Below are 23827 nucleotides of genomic sequence, written 5' to 3'. Positions count from 1 at the left end.
TAAGACCCAGGTCTTACACAATTTTATCAATGAAACTTTCCCTTATACTTTTAGACCTAGGTAAGCACTACCTCCTCTTTGATTCCACAGAGCTCTGCTGAACCTTTTAACATAAAGCTTATTCATTACAGTGCAGCTGTTGACCTGTCTTTGCACTGAAACTGGAACTCCTTGAGGACACCCCTTTTCTCATTTATCTCTGTGTCTCCAGTGCTGAGTCTCCACTGATACAAGGCATTCGATAAATATTTGTTGAATGAACGCATGAGATGGTCAGCATTTAGGCTAACCATGAAGAAAAAGGGAAGATTCAAGAATAATTATGCTGAAAGAACAGCAATAGACTTTTCTTAAGGCAGAAAAAGAAGAAAAGGTCAGTCTGGTAGAACCAAGCACACACTAGAGTTAGACAGCTTCTAACAAGTAAGATGTGCAGCTGCCTCTGGCAAAACCTCCAGCACAAGCCCCTTACCTTAACCTTGCTAACACTTCCCTACCATTGTGTCACAAAAGCACTGAATTGCAAGAAGAGTACCTGCTATATGCCAGATACTAAGCATCAGTTTGTTATATGTGTATACATGTGTGTGTATTTATATTATATTTTATAATTCTTATAAAAATCTTTGTGAATTAAGTACTACTACTCCTGACAGACTTTATTTTCTTGGGCTCCAAAATCACTGCAGATGGTGACTGCAAGCCATGAAATTAAAAGACGCCTGCTCCTTGGAAGAAAAGCTATGACAAACCTAGACAGCATATTAAAAAGCAGAGGTATTACTTTGCCAACAAAGATCCATACAGTCAAACTTATGGTTTTTCCAGTGGTCATGTATGGATGTGAGAGTTGAATCATAAAGAAGGCTGAACACTGAAGAATTGATGCTTTTGAGCTGTGGTGTTGGAGAAGACTCTTGAGAGTCTCTTGGACTGCAAGAAGATCAAACCAGTCAATCCTAAAGGAAATCAATCCTGAATATTCATTAGAAGGACTGATGCTGAAGATCCAACACTTTGGTCACCTGATACAAACAGCCGACTCATTAAAGACCCTGACGCTGGGAAAGATTGAAGGCAGGAGGAGAAGGGGACGACAGAGAACAAGATGGCTAGATGGCATCACCAGCTCAATGGACATGAGTTTGAGCAAGCTCCAGGAGATGGTGAAGGACAGGGAAACCTGGCGTGCTGCAGACCATGGGGTCACAGAGAGTGGGACATAACTGAGCAACTGAACAACAACAATTCCCATTTCATAGATGAAGACTGTTCAATGTATTTCAGTTGTTAAGCACACAAAATTCAAACCAGCCTTCTAAAAAAGCACAATCCTCTCTCTCAAGCCATCAACTACATGAAATATGACTTAAAAGTTTCTAGTGATCTTTCATATCATGTTTAAGGCTACCTTTAAGCTGTCCCTCTATGGCTGCTGCTGCTGCTGCTGCTAAGTTGCTTCAGTCGTGTCCAACTCTGTGCGACCCCATATACGGCAGCCCACCAGGCTCCAACGTCGCTGGGATTCTCCAGGCAAGAACACTGGAGTGGGTTGCCATTTCCTTCTCCAATGCATGAAAGTGAAAAGTGAAACTGAAGTCGCTCAGTCTTGTCTGACCCTCAGCGACCCCATGGACTGTAGCCTACCAGGCTCCTCCATGCATGGGATTTTCCAGGCAAGAGTACTGGAGTGGGCAGATGCAGAATATTCAAAATTAAGATAAGACATTCACCAAGCTTCTTCTCTGTTAATAAGGGTTCTCTCTATCTGTACTTATAATTCCTCCTTCATCAAACCCTAAGAAACAGGGATTAGTGAACTTTTTATTCTCAACTTTCAAGTCTACAGTAGATAGAATAAGGGCCCTCTGAGAATGTCCCTGCAACCTGTGAATATGTTACATTACATGCCAAAAGGGACTTTTTGTAGATGTGATTAAGTCAAGAATATTGAGATCGGAAGATCATCTTGGATTATCCAAGTGTGCTAGAGAAATCACAAAGGTGTTCATAAGAGGAAGGCAAGAATATCAGAGTTAGAGAAGGTGATATGACAACAGAAGCAGAGGTCAGAGAGAGAGAGAGTTTTGAAGATGCAATGCTACTGACTTTGAAACAGAATAAGGGACCAGGAGCCAAGAACACAGACATCTTCCAGAAAGTGGGAAAAGAAGAAAATGAACTCTTCTCCAGTGCTTCCAAAAGGAATATACCCTGCCAACACCTTGATTTTAGAATTCTGACCTCCAGAACTGCAAGATAACAATGTTTTAAGCCACAAACTTTAAGGTAACTGGTTATGGTAGCAATAGGAAACTAATACAGAGTTTCTACATAAGAGTAAGAGCCAGCTTCAAGGTTATCTTTCTGAAGATTAATTTTTTTAACTTAACTGTAGTATCTACTTGTAAATCTTTTCTCTTTTTAAATATACTTTTAGGGACTTCCCAAATGGCTCAGAAAGAATCTGCCTGCCAACACAGAAGACACAGGTTCAATCCCTGGTCTGGGAAGATCCCACATGACGTGGAACAACTAAGCTTGTGCGCAACAACTATTGAGCCTGTGCTCTAGAGGCCAGGAGCCACAGCTACTGAAGTCCAAGTGCCCTAGAGCCTGTGCTTCACAAGAGCAGCCACAGGAACCGCAACTATAGAGCAGCCCCCGCTCACCACAGGCAGAGAAAAGCCCTTGCAGCAGCAAAGACCCAGCAGAGCCAAAAATGAGTAAGTAAAATTAAATGTACTTTTAACATTGTTTTTGATATATAATAACAAATCTATGACAAAATTATCCACAATCCTATTATTACTCTTTTCATTTGATCATATTCTAGTTCTTTTCCTTCACTGTATTTCATTTTTACATATTGGTAGCAATAGCAAGAAATGGATATTATAGCCTACACTTTAATAATATTCCATGAGTTGTTTTTTTTCATTTGGCTTAATTTTTCTTCCTGCGATCCTTCTACCCCTCTCCTTTCCAACCTCACATAAGCTTCCTTCGTTGCTCCTGCAACATTGCAAAAATACTCCTAGCTCAAGGTCTTTGTATGTTATTGCTGTTCATTCGGCCTGTAATACCCTTCATTCAACTACCCCCACAGCTCACTCCATTTCCTTTAGGTCTCTGCCCAAAATGGCACCTTAAAATATTTGCATACATGTAATAAACAAGAACTGAGATTCATGTTTATAATCCTTACAAACCTAAGAAAAACTAAACAATCCCATAGAAAAATGGGCAAAAGACATGAAAAGGTATTTTATAAGAGGATAAACAAATGGCTATAAAAGATTATAAACCTTATTAAGAATAAGGAAAATGTAAATTGATCTAAACCACAAGGAGAGATTTCTCTGGTGGTCCAGTGGTTAGGAAATCACCTTCCAATGCTTATGGATCCCACATGCTGTGGGGCAACTAAGTCCACGGGCCACAACTATTTAGCCTGTGCTCTAGAACCTGGGACTGAGTTCCTGAGGCTGTGAGCCACAACTACTGAGAAGCCCGCATGCCACAACAGCTGGTGCTACTGAAAATAAATAAATAAATAAATAAATATTTTTTTAAATAAAAGAACTACAATGAGATACCACTACACACTTATGAGATTTACAAAAGTTTAAGGGTCTGACAATACCAAGGGTTACTGTAGATGTAGAATAACACATACTGTTACAGAAAGCAATAATTTGGCATTCTCTACATATATTCTATAAACCAGAATTCTAAATCCAAGAAAAACAAGGAAGTAATTGTATTACAAGTCAAGCCAACAGAAATTTAATGTATGGCTCAGGAACCTCAAAACAGGGGCTCGGTATCAACCTAGAGGTGTGGGATGGGAAGGGAAATGGGAGGGAGGTTCAAAAGAGAGGGGATGATATGATCTGGTAAGACAGAGTGTCTGATGAACTATGGACGGAAGTTCATGACATTGTAGAGGAGACAGGGATCAAGACCGTCCCCATGGAAAAGATATGCAAAAAAGCAAAATGGCTGTCTGAGGAGGCCTTACAAACAGCTATGAAAAGGAGAGAAGCGAAAAGCAAAGGAGAAAAGGAAAGATATAAGCATCTGAATGCAGAGTTCCAAAGAATAACAAGGAGAGATAAGAAAGCCTTTCTCAGCAATCAATGCAAAGAAATAGAGGAAAACAACCGAATAGGAAAGACTAGAGATCTCTTCAAGAAAATCAGAGATACCAAGGGAACATTTCATGAAAAGAAGGGCACAATACCTAATAGAAGCAGAAGATATTAAGAAGAGGTGGCAAGAATACACAGAAGAACTGTACAAAAAAGATCTTCACAACCCAGATAATCACGATGGTGTGATCACTCACCTAGAGCCAGACATCCTGGAATGTGAAGTCAAGTGCGCCTTAGAAAGCATCATTACGAACAGAGCTAGTGGAGGTGATGGAATTCCAGTTGAGCTCTTTCAAATCCTGAAAGATGATGCTGTGAAAGTGCTGCACTCAATATGCCAGCAAATCTGGAAAACTCAGCAGTGGCCACAGGACTGGAAAAGGTCAGTTTTCATTCCAATCCCAAAGAAAGGCAATGCCAAAGAATGCTCCAACTATCGCACAATTGCACTCATCTCACACGCTAGTAAAGTAATGCTCAAAATTCTCCAAGCCAGGCTTCAGCAATACATGAACCGCGAACTTCCTGATGTTCAAGCTGATTTAGAAAAGGCAGAGGAACCAGAGATCAAATTGCCAACATCCGCTGGATCATCGAAAAAGCAAGAGAGTTGCAGAAAAACATCTATTTCTGCTTTATTGACAATGCCAAAACCTTTGACTGTGTGGATCACAATAAACTGTGGAAAATTCTGAAAGAGATGGGAATACCAGACCACCTGACCTGTCTCTTGAGAAACCTATATGCAGGTCAGGAAGCAACAGTTAGAACTGGACATGGAACAACAGACTGGTTCCAAATAGGAAAAGGAGTACATCAAGGCTGTATATTGTCACCCTGCTTATTTAACTTATGTGCAGAGTACATCATGAGAAATGTTGGGCTGGATGAAGCACAAGCTGGAATCGAGATTGCCGGGAGAAAGATCAATAACCTCAGATATGCAGATGACACCACCCTTATGGCAGAAAGTGAAGAGGAACTCAAAAGCCTCTTGATGAAAGTGAAAGAGAGTAAAAAAGATGGCTTAAAGCTCAACATTCAGAAAACGAAGATCATGGCATCTGGTCCCATCACTTCATGGGAAACAGATGGGGAAACAATGGAAACAGTGTCAGACTTTATTTTGGGGGGCTCCAAAATCACTGCAGATGGTGACTGCAGTCAAGAAATTAAAAGACGCTTACTCCTTGGAAGGAAAGTTATGACCAACCTAGATAGCATACTCAGAAGCAGAGACATTACTTTGCCAACAAAGGTCCATCTAGTCAAGGCTATGGTTTTTCCAGTGGTCATGTATGGATGTGAGAGTTGGAATGTGAAGAAAGCTGAGCACTGAAGAATTGATGCTTTTGAACTGTGGTGTTGGAGAAGACTCTTGAGAGTCCCTTGGACTGCAAGGAGATCCAACCAGTCCATCCTAAAGGAAATCAGTCCTGAGTATTCACTGGAAGGACTGATGCTGAAGCTGAAGTTCCAATACTTTGGCCACCTGATGAGAAGAACTGACTCATTGGAAAAGACCCTGATGCTGGGAGGGATTGGGCACAGGAGGAGAAGGGGATGACAGAGGATGAGATGGCTGGATGGCATCACCGACTTGATGGACGTGAATTTGGGTAAACTCTGGGAGTTGGTGATATTCAGGGAGGCCTGCGTGCTGGTATTCATGGGGTTGTAAAGAGTCGGACATGACTGAGCGACTTAACTGAACTGATGGCTGATTCATGTTAAAGTTTGACAGAAAACAACAAAATTCTGTAAAGCAATTATCTTTCAACAACAACAACAAAAAAGTCAAGCCAATGGTTACCTCTGGTAGGGAGAAGAGAAGGGGTATATAATTGGAAAGGGGTATGCTTTTGGCTTCTGGGAAGTTATCGTCAACATCTTTATCTAAGTGATGGTTACAAAGTTGCTCACTATATGAAGTCAGTAATCTGTACATTTATGTTTTATATACTTACACATTTTATATATTCAAAGACATACCTTTTCATGTCTTTTGCCCATTTTTATATGGGATTGTGTATTTTACTTCACAATATAAAAAGTTAAATCACTGTACCAGTGAGGCCTTCTTTTGACTACCCAAAATAAAACAGTAATTCTTCCTCTGATTTCTATCTCCCTAAGTCAGTAGCCATTTTGTTTTGTTTCTCTTTCTCATTTTTTTTGGCTACCCTGAGCTGTCTGTGGGATTTTGTTCCCTGACCAGGGACTGAACCCAGGCCCTCTGCAGTGAGAGTGCAGAGTCCTAAACACTGGACCGCCAGGAAATTTCTGAGCCAGTAGACTTTTTTTTTCTACAGCCAGTAGATTTTTTTCTTCTTTTTCTTATTTCTTTGTTTTCACCTAACATAACCTATGTATTTACTTAATTTACTGTTATATTTCCTCCTGCATAAAGCAAGGAGTTCATTTTGTTCATTGCTATACTCCCAGCCATTAGAAGAGTACCTAGGAAAAAATAAACCTTTACACTGGGTTGCCATTCCATTCTCCAAGGGATCTTCCCAACCCAGGGATCGAATCTGGGTCTCCTGCATTACAGGCAGATTCTTTAACATCTGACCCACTAGGGTGAGGCCCATTTTTCACACATGCTCCTAGCCATTAGAAAAGTACCTAGAATAAAATACACCTTTATACTTTTATCCATACGATCCAAGCCTAACCTTCATCTTTATTTATTTTAAATAAATTAATTTTTGGCTGTTCTGGGTCTTCATTGCTACACGGGTTTTCTTTAGTTGCGGCGAACTGGGGCTACTCTTTGTGGCAGCACATGAACTTCTCATGGAGATGGTTTATCTTGGGGAGCATGGGCTCTAGGGCTCTTGGGCTTCTGTAGTTGCAGCACCCAGATTTAACTGCTCCATGGCATGTGAGATCTTCCTAGTTCAGGGGTCAAACCCACGTCCCCTGATGTCCTTCCTCTTTAAATTGGGTCTCTTAGTTTATGGTACCACCATCTCCCAAGCCAGAAAACTAAGTCTTTGATTTTTCTCAAGATAGTCTCTAAGTCCCATTATTCTACTTCTTAAACAACTCTTCCTCTTCATTCTCTCTGCTACTATCTTCCCTTAGGCTTTTTTTGGGGGTTCGGGGTGGGAAGAGGAATTGTCACGTAATTTCCACTTATTTGTTTTCAAATAATTAGAAGATAAAACAGAAGTATAATCTCTGGTTATAAATCTACCATGGGTATAGATGTAGAACTATATGGGTTGGTAGTTAAGATTAGCTATCTGCATGAGTCCACATGAACTGTTGTGCACAGGTCTCCCCACCTCCATGCTGTTTTTTCCCCTCCTTTACCTTAGGCTTTCATAACATCTTTCATCTGTACTGAAAAAGCCTCCTAGAGAGTTTACCTTCTTCAATCTGGCTTTCCTCCAATCTATTTTTCACTTTGCAGCCAATATATTCTTTTCCCTACTTGAAACCAATCAGTCAGTAGCTCCCCAACTGCCCATAGGAAAAAGGTCCAACCTCTAAGTATAGCATTCAGGGCCTTTCATGAATTGGCCCTCACCTATATCTCCAGATGCATTTACCACCACTTCCCATCTCATACTTGTTTCAGCAAAACTGAATTAGTTACAGTTCCCAAAATGAATCAAGTTGTGTCCATTCATCCAGGCTGTTACCTCTCTACTACCTGACCAGTAAATCACTCCCTCATCTGTTTATACTTTTTTATTACTACACTTAAAATATTCATTTAACCAATATTTACTGAACACCTCTATGTACCAGAGACAGGGCTATGTATGGGAGACCCAGCAGTTAATTATAGCCTTAGCCCTTATCCTGAGGAAATTTATAATCTCATGAGGACTAAAGACACTCAACAATTAATAATAAGTGTGGTTAAAGATTATAAAGTGGGTAATACAGTATATAATGGAAATGTATGTTAGCTGATAGCCATGAGAAATGGAGGAAGTAATAAAGAGAAGTCTGCATGCATTTGTTTACAGGTGGGTATTCCTTAATTACAGTCTGAGCTCCTTAAGGATAAGGATTATGTCATCTGTATATCACTAGCTAGGACAGTAAATAGTAATGTATAGTAATGTGCATTGTATACTACAAAGATCACTGACCTATTAACTCCCAGACTAATCCCTTTGGCCAGGTGAATGCAGTGTTCTTATTGACCAGACCTGGGTCATGTACCCACCCTTAAAGCCAATGGATGAGATCAATTCTACATAAGCCACACTGACTGCAAATGGGGGCGGATGGTTCCAAAACAAACATCAGGAAGCTTGTTACCCAAATAAGAGGGAAAGTTAGTTGGACAGGCAAAAACAGCAAGCAGTCCTCTCTTTAGCGGACACTGTAATTATCTCAAAATATACCTTGTTCCTTCCCCACACTGGTAAGGAGTTTATATGGGACTGACCCCTTCCCCAGCTCCAGGAGTAGGCCTTGATTCCATACAGCAGTGGTTCTCAAAGTGTGGTGTGCAGACCCATCAAAGCAGTAAACTTGTTACAAATTTTTAGAACCCAATCCCAAACCTAGTGAATCAAAAACTCTGGGGGTAAGGCCTAGCATTCTGTTTTTGTTTTTGTTTTTTTAAAGTCCTTCAGGTGGTTCTGATGCACTCTCAAGTTTAGGAGACAGAGAAAGCTACAATTAGTAATTCAAGGAATCCCGATTTTAAGACAGTGATCCTTTGGGACACAGGACAGTCTAATTAGTGACAAACTCAGGATCGTTGTGTTATATTTGTGGGAAGCATCCTCCCTACCCACCACCCCACTCCAAGAACTGAGGAAACATGCAATCCCACGAGCCAAAGGCAGTCATCTTATACTACAAGAGAAGCCAGCCTGAGAAAAAAGCTGATATAGGGAAAAGCCAAAGCAAATGCAGAAAAACTGGGCCAAAGTCTGACAGTTTTGATCAAACTTAGCCAGGGGCCCTCATTACCTTTTTTAAACTGAAGTGTAGTTGATTTACAATGTTGTGCTAATTTCTGCTGAGCAGCAAAGTGGCTCAGTTATACACATCTATGCATTCTTCTTCTATATACTTTTCCATGGGGTTTATCCCAGGAGATTGGATATAGTTCCCTGTGCTATCCAGTAGGATCTTGTTTACTCCCTCACTCCCTTTGAACTTTTCAATTACACAAACCCATAAATTCTCTTTGTTTAAACCAACTTGAGCTGGACTTTTTGCTATTGAATCTGAAAAGTATTCTGATAATAGTACAACAAGTTATACGTCTATTCCCACACATCTTATCTACATGGGGAGAATGTACTAGGAAATAGTGTTCATTCAACTGTCTAGCCTCTCTCTAAATTAGGCTTGGCAAATTTAGCAAATAAAAATACAAGACACCCAGTTAAATTTGAATTTCAGATAAATAATGAATAACTTTTTAGTATAAATATGTCCCAAATATTTCATGGGGACATACTGCATATATTTTATCTGGCAATGCTACCCTAAATGCCCACTGTTGATACCTAGGAATCAAAAGAGAGGCCCAGGTCAATTTCAGTCAGACAGCAGTGATAACGGCTCTTCCACAGTTCAGGAACAAGAGTAAACTCCAAGCACTGAACTCCGTCCTACTACAGGTTTGAATCACCTGTCTTAAACTTCTTCCTAAAAGTCAAACACGTCAAACCCTCTGGCAGGTAAGTGTGACAAAATCAAACATGTTCCTATATGAGTATTCATAGCTTCTTTTCTTTACTGGCCCTTATTATACAGATCACAGTAAGGAAACAGGCAAAGGAGAGAGCTGAAAGGGAAACCGGTACTCCTGGAAGAGAAACTAATAAGTTTGAGAAAGGCAGGAAAGAAGCAAAAACAATGACTGTTCAAGTTGCTATAGACTGTTCAAGTTGCTCTCCAGGGGTCACAAACTAGAAGCAGACAGGAATACAACTGGAAATCAAAACAATCTGAATCCAGCACCCCTAAACACTGAGCAACATTTCAGCAAAGTCTGTGCTCAAGCACCTAATCATTCCACTAATACGTAAACACACAAATGTATTTTCATTATTCTAAAACACCAACAACTTTAGCACATAAAGTAAAATGACACATATGTGGCATGGATTCCTTCTCTTTCATTTCTCCTCCCCTTCATAGCCCACCACAGAAACTTAGAATTTCAAGATAATTTCCTTTTCAAAGTTACTTTTGAAAGTAAATTATAATATAGTCTAGATTTATTCAGTAATGTTTATCAAAGCAACTCATGAGTAAGCCTTCATCAAATAACTAAGGCCACATATTATGCTGCTTTGCACTCATGTCAGAGATTAGAAATCATAACACTTCAAAGATAGAAAAATCCATCCAAAAATATATACATTGACATCATTTTAAAAGCTAAATCTTTAATTACTAAAGCATACCTAAAGCTAAAAAATAGAAAATAAGTCAGTTTAGAAATGACAAGTTATATAACTAGTCATAATATTCAGAATCCAACTACTTTTTACAATCTCCATAGCATCCACCCTTGTCCAAGCCACCACCATCCCTCAGCCTGTTTACTGCCGTAGCCTCCTAACAGTTTATCCATTTCCATCAGCAGCCAGCATTGTCCTTTTAAGCCAGGAATCATAACATATCCTTCTTCAACACACTTGGATGGCTTCTCATCACAGTCAAGTTTTTTTCTTTATTAAAGCATATTTGATATACAATATTATATAAGTTACAGATGTACAGAAGAGTGAGTCACAACTTTTAAAGGTTACGCTCCATTTATATTTCTCAGTCAAGTTTTAAAAGCCCAAGTTCTTACAATGTCCTATACAGTCTTCCCCACCATCCACATCATTACTTGTCTTTTAAATCTGACTATATGATAGTTTCCCCTCACTCCACTTCAGCCACACTGGCCTCCGACCTGATCCCTGACTGCCTGACACACATGCTCCTGTGTGTCATCTGGTATTCCCTCTGCCAGGCATACTGGCATATAAATCTTACCTCCCATATATCTACCTGACTAGCACCCTCACTTCCTTCACATCAGGCCCTTCCTGTCCTAGTATCTAAAATAGTTTCCGGCGGGAATCCATGGTGGTCCAGTGGTTAGAACTCCACTCTTCCACCGCAAGAGAGCATGAATTTGATCCCTGATTGGGGAACTAAGATCCTGCATGCTGCATGGCCTGAATGAATGAGTAAATAAATATATAATATTGAAAACAGCAGCTCCCTCACCCAGCACTCATATTTTTGTTCTCTGCTTTTTCTTCATAACATTTATCACCATCACTATGTATTCCACTTATGATTTTGTTTATTCTTTGTTCTCTCCCCTCCCTTAAAAATGTATACTCCATGAATAAAGGGAGTTTTGCTGTTCTGTTGAATGCTATACCTGCCTGGCAATCAAATATTTGCTGAAAAACATGAATTAATTAATAGACATGAACGAAAACATTTTTGGATGCTTAATATGGTCTGGGCATCATGTTAGCTGCTTTACAGTTGTTAATTCACTGAACTCTCAAAACAATCTTATTGAAGTAGGGACAACCATCATTGCCGTTTTTAGGCAAGGAAACCAAAACACAGAAAACATAAGTAAATTGCCCAATGATATATGCTAGGAAGCGGCAGAAGCCAACATGAACTCTGGCAATCTGATTCCAGAACCCTCTCTCTTCACAGCCCCACTATATTGCCTATGAATTTCTAACTAGTTAATACAATCTAATTAAAAGATATGATCTATGAGTTACTTTAAGTGTCCTAATTTTTAAGGTCAGTCATTCAAATCATAAATCAAGTCTTAGGCTTAATTTACCAAACTTAATTTACTAAACTTTGAAATATGGAATTTATAATTTTATAAATGCTTTCTCACACTCATTTATCAGATGTACTAATTTACTCTATTCCAACACCTACAAACCTCAAATAAGGAAACTGTCAACCAGAGATGTTAGCTTCCTCATCTTCTGGAAAGCAACTGTTAAGACAGGAAATGGTCTGTCATATTTAACTCTCAATACTATGTAACCCTGTGAATTCCAATTTATAAAATGAAAATGGGTTTCATAATACATCACTGTACTAACTAGATTTTAGTTTTGAAAAAGAAAAAAATTAACTCGCTAATTATCTTTATTTCCAAATACAGAGACAAGAACTTTGAAAAGAGCTATGGTTCTCCAAATTACTTTTCAGAGTGGCCACTGTTGTTTGCCAACCTAGAATTCATCCCCTCCTCTTCCTTCCTAACAGAATCCTTCCCCTGATAATGCCTCAGAGGAAGTCAACACCACTCCAGATTCCACAAACACGGTTATTTCGATAGTAATCACTATTGAACCACTCATGACTGGTTCAGGAATAGACATATGACCCAATTCTGGCCAAAAAGCTGTGAAAGAAGCCTGCTAGAGGCTTTTAGAGAAAGTTTCCTCTCTCTGAATACAGTGGCACAGAAAGAGACCTCTTCCTTCTTTCAGAAGTTGTGTGTATAGAGACAGTAGCCAGTTCCAGGGAGGGCAGCAGAACTGGGCAAGGCAAAGAATATGGGTTTTTACTGACATTGTTGAATTTCTGTAATCAACCAACGCTGAAGCTTATTACATGAGAAGATAAAGTTTCTTATTTCTTAAGCCATGTTGAAATGAGGTTCTGCTGCTTACAGATGAAAATATACTAATTATATACTTTTTTATGAAACATATCCCAGGACGACCAGGACAAATTTCAGGAAAAGAAGTCTGTAGTTCATTTTACAAATCCTTGTTAGAAGTTCAATGTGAATTATACCATACTGAATGACTCTTCTGTACAGTTAGAAAGCTAAGAAGGATACATGTGAAAGAATGAACTCTAAAGCAGTATTCCTCTAACACAATCATTTTGATATGGCCTTCTCCAAAATAATTTATATACAAATTTTAAATTTTGACTCATGATTTATATTTGCCTAAGTTTAAAAAAGAAAAGAAACTAGGGAATTCCCTGGTCCAGTGGTTAGGACTCAGCACTTTCACTTCTGTGGCGTGGGTTCAATCCCTGGTCAGGGAACTGAGTAACATCTGCAAGCCACCTGGTACAGCCAAAAAGAAAGAAAGAAACTACAACAATAACTACCTAAGATCATATAGCCTGGACTTGTTGCCCTATACCCTTACACACAGGTAGACAACTAAACTGGTCCACAAACAGAACATCAGACAGGAAATCGAAGGCGGGATAATGGTGGATGGTATGACATCATAGTGTTGACTTTGGCTTTGTGTTGGCTTATAGTCACAGGGCACAGGGCAGTTTTTACACTGACATGGGACATACAAAATGGAATGATCTAGCAGGCTAGACCTAGTCTACTTCCCCTTTTATTAAAAAAATAAGATAACCCTCTCACTTCATATGAACTTACAAATAATGCACAAGGAGCCAAAAAAGATACCATGGGCGAACAATTTGAAAATTGATCTTATAAGGCTCTACGGTTGACCTTACCTTGTTATCCCAAGTCAACTTCTACACAATCTAAATTTAATTGGTATAGTAACACACTAAACAACTACATTTAACCCAAACTTTCAGAAACTTACTATTCACTTTTACTACTTCAAAATTTCAAATACGACTTTTATGCAAAACCATAAAATTTTGCTGATAACACTATGTATTGCATTTTTTCATTATTCCTTTTGTTACAATAAATTATCCTTAGAACTTTAAAGATCACATGTTGATAATAAATAATACCAACATTTTGAAATGAGTCACAAAATAAAACTGGTTGGGTCCACAGGCCTAAGATTTAACAAAATATTTAGACACTGGGTGTTTAAGCTTATCTTGTTGGGGAAATAAATTACATTTGTGAAATAATTAATGCCATAACAGAACGTGATTTTGTGTCAAAATAAGAGACCAGCCCTAGATCATTAAAGGGGTTCAGTGCTGGAATTTTTAGAGGAAGAAAAGGAGGAAGAAGGACTTACAAAGGATCCGGATTTAAAGATGGGGTAGGATGAGCATAATCTAACATAAGCAGCAGCATAAGCAAAAGGCTGGAGATGGAAATAAGCAAGGTATAGTGAAGTGATAAGCAAGGAATTGGGCAAGAAAAAAAATGAGAATAGAAGATTAGTAATTAAGATGGAAATGTAAATTGGTACCATATTACTAAAGATTACATATGTCAAGTTTAAGAGTATGGCCTCTGCTTAAAATAAATGGAGAGTTGCTAATAATTTCTAAATAGAGCCATAAAACAATGAAAATAACATTTCAGTAGGATTAATCTGGCTGATGAATTCAGGATGAATTTATAGGGGAGGGGAAAAAGAAATTAGAAACAAAGAACCAGTTAGGAGGTACCAGTTAAGAACCTGGGGGTTGGTTAGGCAGACAGACTTGCTCTGCTACTTGCTGACAACTGAATAAGTTAGTAAACACATTTGTGTCAGTTTCCCGTCTGTAAAGTAGGATAAAAGTCGTGCCTATTTTATAAAGTTGTTGTGTGGCTAAACGAAATAATACATATGAAAGCATTTAACATAGTGCCAGGTCTACAATAACTACTCAACAAATGCTGGCAACTATTACCTTATTACAAATAATTTCAAATGTGAGGTGATGAGCAACAAAGGCAATAGAAACTAAAAAGAAAGGATGATTTGAGTGATATTTCCATAGACTCATGAGAGTCTAGAAAAGACCCTAGGGAGTTCTTCCAAAAACAAAATGGCTCCAGTTTAAATGTCAAGGATGAAGAAAAGCATGCAGCAAGATATCTCAAAAGGTTTTGACTACAAGCGTATGCAAAGAGATAGAGTTAACTGAATATTAGCAATATGCCAGGATATAAGCTACAATGAATTGAGTATATTACATGTGCCAAAGGGCTTCCCAGGTGGCTCAGTGGTAAAGAATCTACCTGCCAATGCAGGAGCTTCAGGAGATGTGGGTTCAATCCCTGGGTCAGGAAGATTCCCTGGAGGAGGAAATGGCAATTCACTCCAGTATTCTTGCCTAGAACTCATGGACAAAGGAGCCTAGCTGGCCATAGTCCATGGGGTCACAAAGTGTCAGACACAACTGAGCAGGCACACATGCAGCACACAACATATGCCAAACACTGTACAAGATATTGATATAGTACTTCTAATCTCCAGAACAACTTCGAACGGTATGTATTAATTCAATTCTACAGAAGAGAAAATGGATGCTCACAGCAAAGTAAGAAGCAAAGCTAGGTTTGGGACCCATACCATCTGTTTCCAAAGCCTGTGTTCTTTCTACTACATTCAGGCTGCATCCTCCTTTAATATCAATAAAAATTATATCACATAGACATATTTGTCATTATTTTTCTATATACTTTGTTAAACATGGTGACCATAAAGATGTCCAATATTTTCTACATTCTAAGAAAAATACAAAGCATGAAAAAACAATGAGAATAAACCTTAAAAGCATTAATAAGTGAAGACTTACCATACTTCTAATGAAACATACTTAGATATACTATAAACTATAATATATTAAAATGAAAGCAATGACTAATCTTTTTCGATAAGAAGATGCAGAAAAAGTTGGCATGGCTTTTTTACATCATTTGATTATATAAACATTCCTTCCTTATTACAATATTATTAAAAAGTGACACCTAGCTCATAAAAGAAATATCTTACAATACACACAGGAGAAGCATTTTATATAAGATGAATCCATCAAATGTTCAGAGTTATAAAGAAAAATTCAACCACAGAAGCAGGATGCCCAGTTTGCTAACGGTAAGGACCACATGGCAGCAGGTGACCTATTTCTCCAGTGTGTTTCTCAGCAGACATTTTCTTCAACCACAGGCCCAATATGTTAGTTCTCCACCAGAATGTTACTTAATCTAAAATTTTACCAGGATGAAAATACCAAGTATGCCAAAAAAAGTAAGTTTCCTAAAACAACCTTTTCATCTGGCTCCAAAAATACTTTACTAGGTTGGCCATCAAACTATGCAGTCAAGTAACTACTAAACCAGTATTTCTCAGAGTGTAATCCAGAGACCACTGAGGGTCAAACCACTGGGCCCCCCTTTCAGAGGGCCCAAGAGGGTCCAATTTTCACACTATTTTCAGAGTGTTACTAAGACATTATTTGCCTTCTCTACTCTTTCTTTCACAACTGTGTAGTGGAGTTTTCCAGAGGCTATGACCTGTGATATCTCAAAAGACTGAATGCAAGAGCAGACATGGGAATTTATATGCCTTCTATTAAGCCATACATTAAAGATTAAAAGGCCTGACATTAAAAGTTATTTGCAAAAAACATAAAATGATGCCATTCTTCTCACTTTTTTTGTTTGTTTTGGGGGAAACACAGCTATTTTCTCATTTTAAAGTTATGTTAACATGTAATGCTTTATTATTTCTAAATGAATTAAATACTTTTTAACTTCTCAGTTTTATTCTAATATACAGCAAACTTCAATAGAAACAACCCACCTAAACAGAAACTCTTTGGGATCCTCAATAATTTTAAGAGTTTAAGGGGTTGTTGTTGTTTAATCACTAAGTCGTGTCCAACTCTTTGCAACCCCACGGACTGTAGCCCTCCAGGCTCCTCTGTCCATGGGATTTTCCAGGCAAGAACACTGGAGTGGGTTGCCATTTCCTTCTTCAGGGGATCTTCCCGACCCAGGGATCAAACCCGGGTCTCATGCATTAGCAGGTGGATTCTTTACCACCGAGTCACCCAGGAAGCCTATTAAAGGGGTACTGAGATTTAAAAAAATGAGAATCACTTTTCCAGACCTTCCTATATTTATGTTTTGCCAAACAATTAAATTTTTTTAATTTTCTATTATCACTGAAGAGATTGCTGCTGCCCTACAGATTCAGAAATTTGTTCCTAATAAGAAAAAATAAGAACAAAAAAGTCTATAATCTTAAAAAGAATTGTATGTTAGTCTAAAAAAGAAATGATTTATTACATCTTCTCAAAATAAACACAATAACAATGTCAAAACTGAAGTGCACTCTACCTATAAGCTTTGGGGATGAGTTTATGATCAGTTGCATATTGGTAATCTTCCAATAGCTCTTATCCCCAAAACAGGGCTCTCTGGGGCTTCCCTGGTGGTCCACTGATTAAGAATATGCCTTGCAATGCAGGGGTCAACCAGTTCAATTCCTGGTCCGGGAGGATCCCACATGCTGCTAGCAACTAAGCCCAAGCCCCCAAGTGCCATGATATCAAAACTACTGAAGCCCCACATGCCTAGAAGAGCAACAAGAGAAGCCACTGCAATGAGAAGCCAGAGCACCACAACAAAGAGTAGCCTCCACTTGCTGCAACTAGAGAAAGCCTGCACACAGCAACGAAGACCCATCACAGCCAAAAAATAAATAAATAAATCTAAAAAAAAAAAAAACAGGGCTCTTGGAAAGGACAGCAACTGTTCTGTTATGGAATAATCCTGATTTCCAAATCACAAGAGGACTAACCAAGATGCTTATAAGCAATTCTCTGTACCGTAATCTTAACATTTCTGATATTAAAATGTTATACTCCATCTAAACAGTTTGGTATTTCCCAGTATTTCTGGGAAACATATAAAGATTAAGACATCAAAGTTTCATTTGGATCCAACCCTTACATTGTCAGTAAATTATAATAGATGTAGCAATCCAGCCAGTTATTAGAATCTTCAGGATACATGGTAATGGTAGTTTTTGAAAATACAGGCTGAAAGAAAGACCTTTGAAAACTAGTTTTTGAGGCTGCTGACAGCAATAACAGACAAAAATTTCATATTTACACTTCAGACTAAAATAAAAATGAAAGTCATATTTTTAAAACTGTAATATTAATATTACAGTTAAGGACCCTAAGTCAATAACTGTGTAATTTGAAAGTTACTTAAACAGAGGCTACTGCAATAGCCAAGAAATGAAGTGACTAAAGACCTTAAGTAGAAAAGCAGGTAAAGGCTAGAAAAAAACAACACTCCTTAGGCATTCGTTAATTCAACACATATTTATTAAATTGTCTACTACTTGCAAGACCTTGACAAGCTAAGAAGCTCATAAACTGGTGGGAAGATAATTCCAAAGGGGGAAGTATACATAAATAAATGCAGAAGCTACTCTAGGCAGAATGGAAAAAGTTCTATCTGAGAAGTGCTAGAAGAGGGAGGGAAAGAAAGGAAGGATGTCTCCAAACAGTAGGGATCAGGGAACACACATTCTGGCAAAGAAGTCATCTAACCAGGACCCTTAACATGTATGAGATTTCAACCCAAAGTGAAAGGCACCCAGGAAGAGGGAAAAGCACACAGTCAAGGAACAGCAAGTATGAAACAGCTTCCACAGAACTTGTGATGGACTCTAGGAGAAAAGACTGGAAAATTAGGTTGAAAGCAAAAATAAAGGGACTTATCTGATAGGATAAGCAAGATGTGGCTTTTTTCAGTAGGCAAAGGAAAAGCACTGGAAGGTTTTTAAGTCATTGGAAGGTTTACCATTGGAAGATAAATCATTAAATGATACTTTAAGAACACTGTGGACTGGACAGAGTAGAAACGGGGAGAACAGTTAGTGCACTATCACACCAGTCCAGGAGCTTGATCTAGGATCCTATGATAGGAACTAGGAAAAGGATGGATACAAGACATGCTGCAACCTCTTCACTAAAAATTTACTTAAACATCTCAAAACTTAATTTATCACACAAAACAAGGTTGTTCACATTATTTACACTAAAAACTATTCACTTCATAGGCAATATTTTAGCATACTCAAGTATGTTTCCTTTTCAAAAAGCTGTTAGAAATAACTAATTGTATTCTATTAATACATTAAGCCTACAAATGGGTAATGAACAGTATATGCATACTTCTAATATTCTGACTAGAATCTCAGTATGCAAAATTTCATTTAAGAATAAACATTCTAAACTCAAAAGTTTATTTCCATGGAATACACAAAGTTTGGATCAGAATTTTCTAAACAACCTTTTAAGACCCACAGCACTGTATAATGAAAACAGCTGACTTTTCTTAAAATCATTTTTGGACAACTCAACTCAACTCAGTCTATATTTCTACTAGGCCCATGTTTTTCAAATATTAGTGCCTTCTTCATTTTCTCCCCTCCTCCCCACTCACCTCTCCGCCCAACAAATTCCCTTTGTATGTCTGCAAGGCCAGATATTAAATGAACATAGTATGATTCTAAGGCAGTCTGAATATATGATTCTCACACTAACAGATATGTAGAATTATTAACCTTACTTTTTACAGGAAAGGAACTGATGATGTACTAAATTTCCATTTATGTGAATGACAAATGCATCTAATAGAAATGATGCTTTACCATTAAGGGGAAACAAAGAGGGAAATACACACAATAGATGGGTGGCAAATCTTACAAACTTTGCAAAATACAAAAAAAAGCTGTATCTGGATCGCAGTCACAATTATAAAAGCAAATAAAGAAGGCTCCAAAATGAAAGGAAAAGAAAAAAATTCTAAGTGATCATTGAGAGTGAAAAAGGTTGATTCAATATTAGTACTGGCTCTTAATATAACATCATTTAACACTCTATCACTCGATGACTAATTGAAAAAAAAACACAAAGAGGAGAATTCACTGTTCACAAGGACACAGGAAATAATTTCTACATACATCCTGTAAGACAGTTATACTTCATTACACTTTCATGGGCTCAGATCTTTTCAAAGGTTTCCAAAAACATACAGTCTTATGATAACTGAGATTCCCCAATGACACAATTTATTCTGTAGGCTTGGCTATAACACATTTTTAAAAGACATAACGAATTCATCCTCAACAAAAATAGGCACAAAGGCCCTCTACTTATTCAAAATCATTACATAAAGCACAGTCTATAATTGCAAACAGGATTTGAAAATCTGACAGCTTATAATCAGGACATAGACTTAAAAGAAAAAAAATTACCCAACTTTTCCATTTTCCTTCCTTTTCTTTTCCTACCATATACACAAAATGTCTGTAAGGATCTCAGACAAAGCTCTAAAGTAAAAATAGAGTCTATGTATACTTTACATTATGGGGACTCAAACCTATCACATGTATGTACACATCACATATATTCACACAAAAAAGGTTCTTCCTCTTTTTATGCTAAGAACCGAAGTTACATTAAATACTATCCCATAAATTAAGTTAAATAACCCTAAATTAAAGAGTAATAAAACAGTGCACACATATCTTTCTGAGCGACTATATTCTGAAAAGAAAAACCTCAGACTAAGGCCATGACTGAATAAAAAAGCCCAGCCCCTGAAAACCACTAACCGGCATTCGGTTTCCACGAGAGAAAAGGGGGTCTTTAAAACGAATAATCACATAGGCAAGCCCAGTTTCAGAAGTTAACGATGGTGAAACACAGCGAGCCAAACGTACGAAATGACAAGCTTTAAAGAATTCCCCTAAAGGGAAAGACTGACTTTAAGACTGGGATATAAAGCATCCTTTGCAGGTAGAATCTTTAATTGAAACGGGGGGGAAAGGGGGTGTGGAGGGTACGACGAAAACCTGAACGAGAAGCAAAGGCAAAGTAAAAGAAACGGGTCCTTCCTCCCACCCCCACCACCCCAGCCCCCACCCCCACTCTCACAGGACAATAGGATCGGGGTCCTAACTGCAAACTTTAAACGTGTAAACCAGAAGCAGTTTTTACTGCAGCTCTAACTGCAAATCTGCCCCTCATCCCGAACCTAGAGCACCCAAGAATACTTCTGCCCGGAAAACATCACCAAGGTCTTGTTAAACACAAATCAGACCCATCACAAGATTCTTTTTTTCTCCCAAGTACCTGGAGGATCCATTTCAATATAAAATATCAGTTCTGTCGAATAGGGCATCATCACCTCCCTCCAGTCTGCGTCATCGCGGTCCATACTCCACACCGTGTTGTACATCGCGCTGTCAGGGGCAGGTCGTCAGAAAATATATAGAAAGCATATATATTCTTTATCTGATATTTTAAAAATCTAAAAATATATATCTGTAAAAGTCCCACTGGAAAATGTACTTCGGGGTTTCCAACGGCCGGTACAAGTCCAGCCAACTAATAGGACGAGGACGGGGTCCTTCTACCCTCTCCTCTGGCATCAAACAAAATGCCCCCGGAATGTTCAATCTACGGGCTTTTCTCCTCGAAGGGATACAGAGAGGCTTGGGGGGGTGGGGGGCGAGGGCAGAGGTGTTAAAAAACGGTTTTCCAAAAATCTCTTCTACACAGTCGTTCTGCAAAGAGAAAAGCTCCTATAGCCTTCAAATCTTTCCGCGGAAGCCACTTTCGTGTCCTTCGAGAGGCAGAATGGAGAGGGGGGGAAAAGAACGCGTTGCAAGAAAGGTGGGGAAGTGACAAAGAAAAGAATAAAAAGGGGGTTGGGTATTGCGTTCAAGTTTCGGGGTCCCACTGGTCTGCGAGGAGAGATCCCCAGGGGCCGGGACCCGGGCTTCGTTCCGTTCGGACTCGGAACCGAAGCTGCCGCAGCCTTGGGATGGGGTCCTGTTCCAGAGTCCAGTTATCTCTGCTTGGCCGGACGCTCCCGCCGGGCTGTAAGCGAGCCCGCCAGCGTCTGATCCCCTCACGCTCTGCCCCGACTCCAGCCACTAGAGTTTCATTTTAACGGCGCGGAGGGGGACACCCTCCCCCGCCCCCAAGCTCCCCCGCTGAGGCGCCACCCAACCAGGCCGAGCAGGGGGGACGGCCAGCATCGACAGTGCTCCTTCCACTCTATCCCCCTCGAAGTGTTGGAGTTTCTGTCAGGTGCCTGAGACGGAGTGAGTCAAACTGTCCTCTGCCTCAGCTATCAATTCTCCCCATCGCTCCCTAGGCCTCGGCTCCTTAACCCACCAACCTCTCTTCCCCCCCAAGCCTTAATCAGAATGGTAGGGCCCGGGCGCTGGCTGCTCGCCAGGAGTCAGTGCCTGGAGCACGCGAGCCGGGCCGGGAGGGAGAGGCGAGCAGAAAGGAGAGGAGGGGGGGAAGAGAGAGTGAAGTGGCTGGTGATTGGCTTAGCCGGGTTGCCGGAGCCCGGAGCCTGCGTCTTTTGTCTGCCTTGCTCCAGCAAAGGAGCGGGAGACGACTGCGCGCCCCAAGCGGGCCAATCAGGAGCCAGCCGGCGCCGGCCGGTGTGGCGGCGATTGGTCGGAGCCTAGTTACTAAGCGGGACAAAGGCAGAAGGGGGAAAGAAAAGAAGAGGAGGAAAAAAAAAAAAGAAAGAAAGCGCAAACGGCGGTTACTGACAGGCTGGGCGAGCGCTCGGGGGCTCAAGCTGCCCGGAGACAGGCGGGGCTCCCGCTGAGGCTCGGTCCGCTCGGACGAGTAGAAGAGGGGGAGGACGGGCTGGCGCGAGACACCTCTGCCCGGAGACTGGCCGCGGGGGAGGGGAGCGGACCGAGAGGGGAGCGTGCTGTCACTTGGCGGGACGCGCGGTCTTCTGGCCCTTAGGATGTCCCCGGGCAGAGTTCTTCCCCCACGGACCTCTTCCCCTTGCTTGGGACAGCCCGCCCCACCTCACCCACCCCCCATAATAAGTTGTCAGATAAAGCAAAGGTCCCTAAAGCCAACTGCTGGACCGTTATTGCTCAGTGAGAGGACATGCCCGTGGGCCCCGTGCAGCAGTCCCGGCCGCTAACCTGAGCCCGGCCTCGATTTCTTCCCTTGAGCAGTGAGGCACTTCTTAAGGAGGCATTTCGCAGTTCCTCTGCACAGTTCATCAGGACTTTTGAACCCAGGGGGAACTCGCCACACCTGAAATAAACAGTGGAGCACCACAGCAGGCCCCTCAACTCGAGGGCTCTAGCCAGGAAAAAAAGAGAAAAGCCTTGCAATTACAGCGCGTGTGTGAGTTTCGAAATAAATCACAGGTGGAATCTCGCCAAAAGAGCTCTATTCTGTTCCCCCCGACAGACCCTCTTCCACGTATACCTAGTCCCTCCCCCCATTCTTAAAGTATGAAATGCTGAATACTTTCACACATTTCAGAAACTGCTAATTAACTTGCTAGGGGTGGAGGGTACAGTAGCATCTCTTGAAGGTTGTGCCTGAAATTGCCGCTTTTCATACTCTGCAATACAGTCAAGAGGCCAAAAACTGCTCCATTTCCTCTTTACACAGGAATAACAAAGCCTATTGTGTTTGGGTTGACAACCTGATTTAAGCCCTAGCAAAAACTACCGCGAGTGGCTCTGCTATATTGACATGCCTGCGGGAAAGTTGCCACATTTCACCCTCAACCTCCTCAAGTGGTTCTGCCTTCCTTAAAAGTGCTCTGACTGTGAGTTGAGACAGTTCCTGGGAGCAGACAGTCAAAATGTGTATGGACTGCGTATAAAGTCATGGGTTGAAAAGAGCCAGGAAGAAGGAATGGACCAGACTGTGCTGAAATTACATACCAGGGTTCTTAATAGACTTACTTTCTTACATTTCTGAAATTCAAATGTGATTCAGGAGGCAAATCTACCTGGGACAGGGCACATTAATTTGAATGTCCTGGACCATTCATCAGATAGAAGATGCTGGAAGATCAACTCCCAATTTGTGGCTGGCTTCCCAGCAGCCTCTTTACTTCGTGGTATCTGGGAGCCAGAAGTACTCACATTTGATAACTCAAAAAGCAGAGCAATCAGTCAGGG

At 40.1% G+C, this 23827-nt stretch overlaps 1 protein-coding gene across 1 annotated transcript in view; it reads right to left on the bottom strand.

Annotated features, from left to right (window-relative positions):
- The window catches only part of PIK3R3 (phosphoinositide-3-kinase regulatory subunit 3), a 105006-nt gene extending 83184 nt beyond the window's left edge, over positions 1–21822 (bottom strand). Inside the window, exon 1 of the mRNA XM_019957551.2 lies at positions 20994–21822. Within this exon, the coding sequence (XP_019813110.1) occupies positions 20994–21099 (106 nt within the window). The 5' untranslated portion in view covers positions 21100–21822. The remainder of the gene's footprint in view (positions 1–20993) is intronic.
- Between the last annotated feature and the right edge of the window lie 2005 nt (positions 21823–23827).

This window comes from Bos indicus, chromosome 3, assembly GCF_029378745.1.
Source record: "Bos indicus isolate NIAB-ARS_2022 breed Sahiwal x Tharparkar chromosome 3, NIAB-ARS_B.indTharparkar_mat_pri_1.0, whole genome shotgun sequence".
Classification (NCBI taxonomy): domain Eukaryota; kingdom Metazoa; phylum Chordata; class Mammalia; order Artiodactyla; family Bovidae; genus Bos; species Bos indicus.
This window is presented reverse-complemented; position numbering and strand designations above follow the sequence as displayed.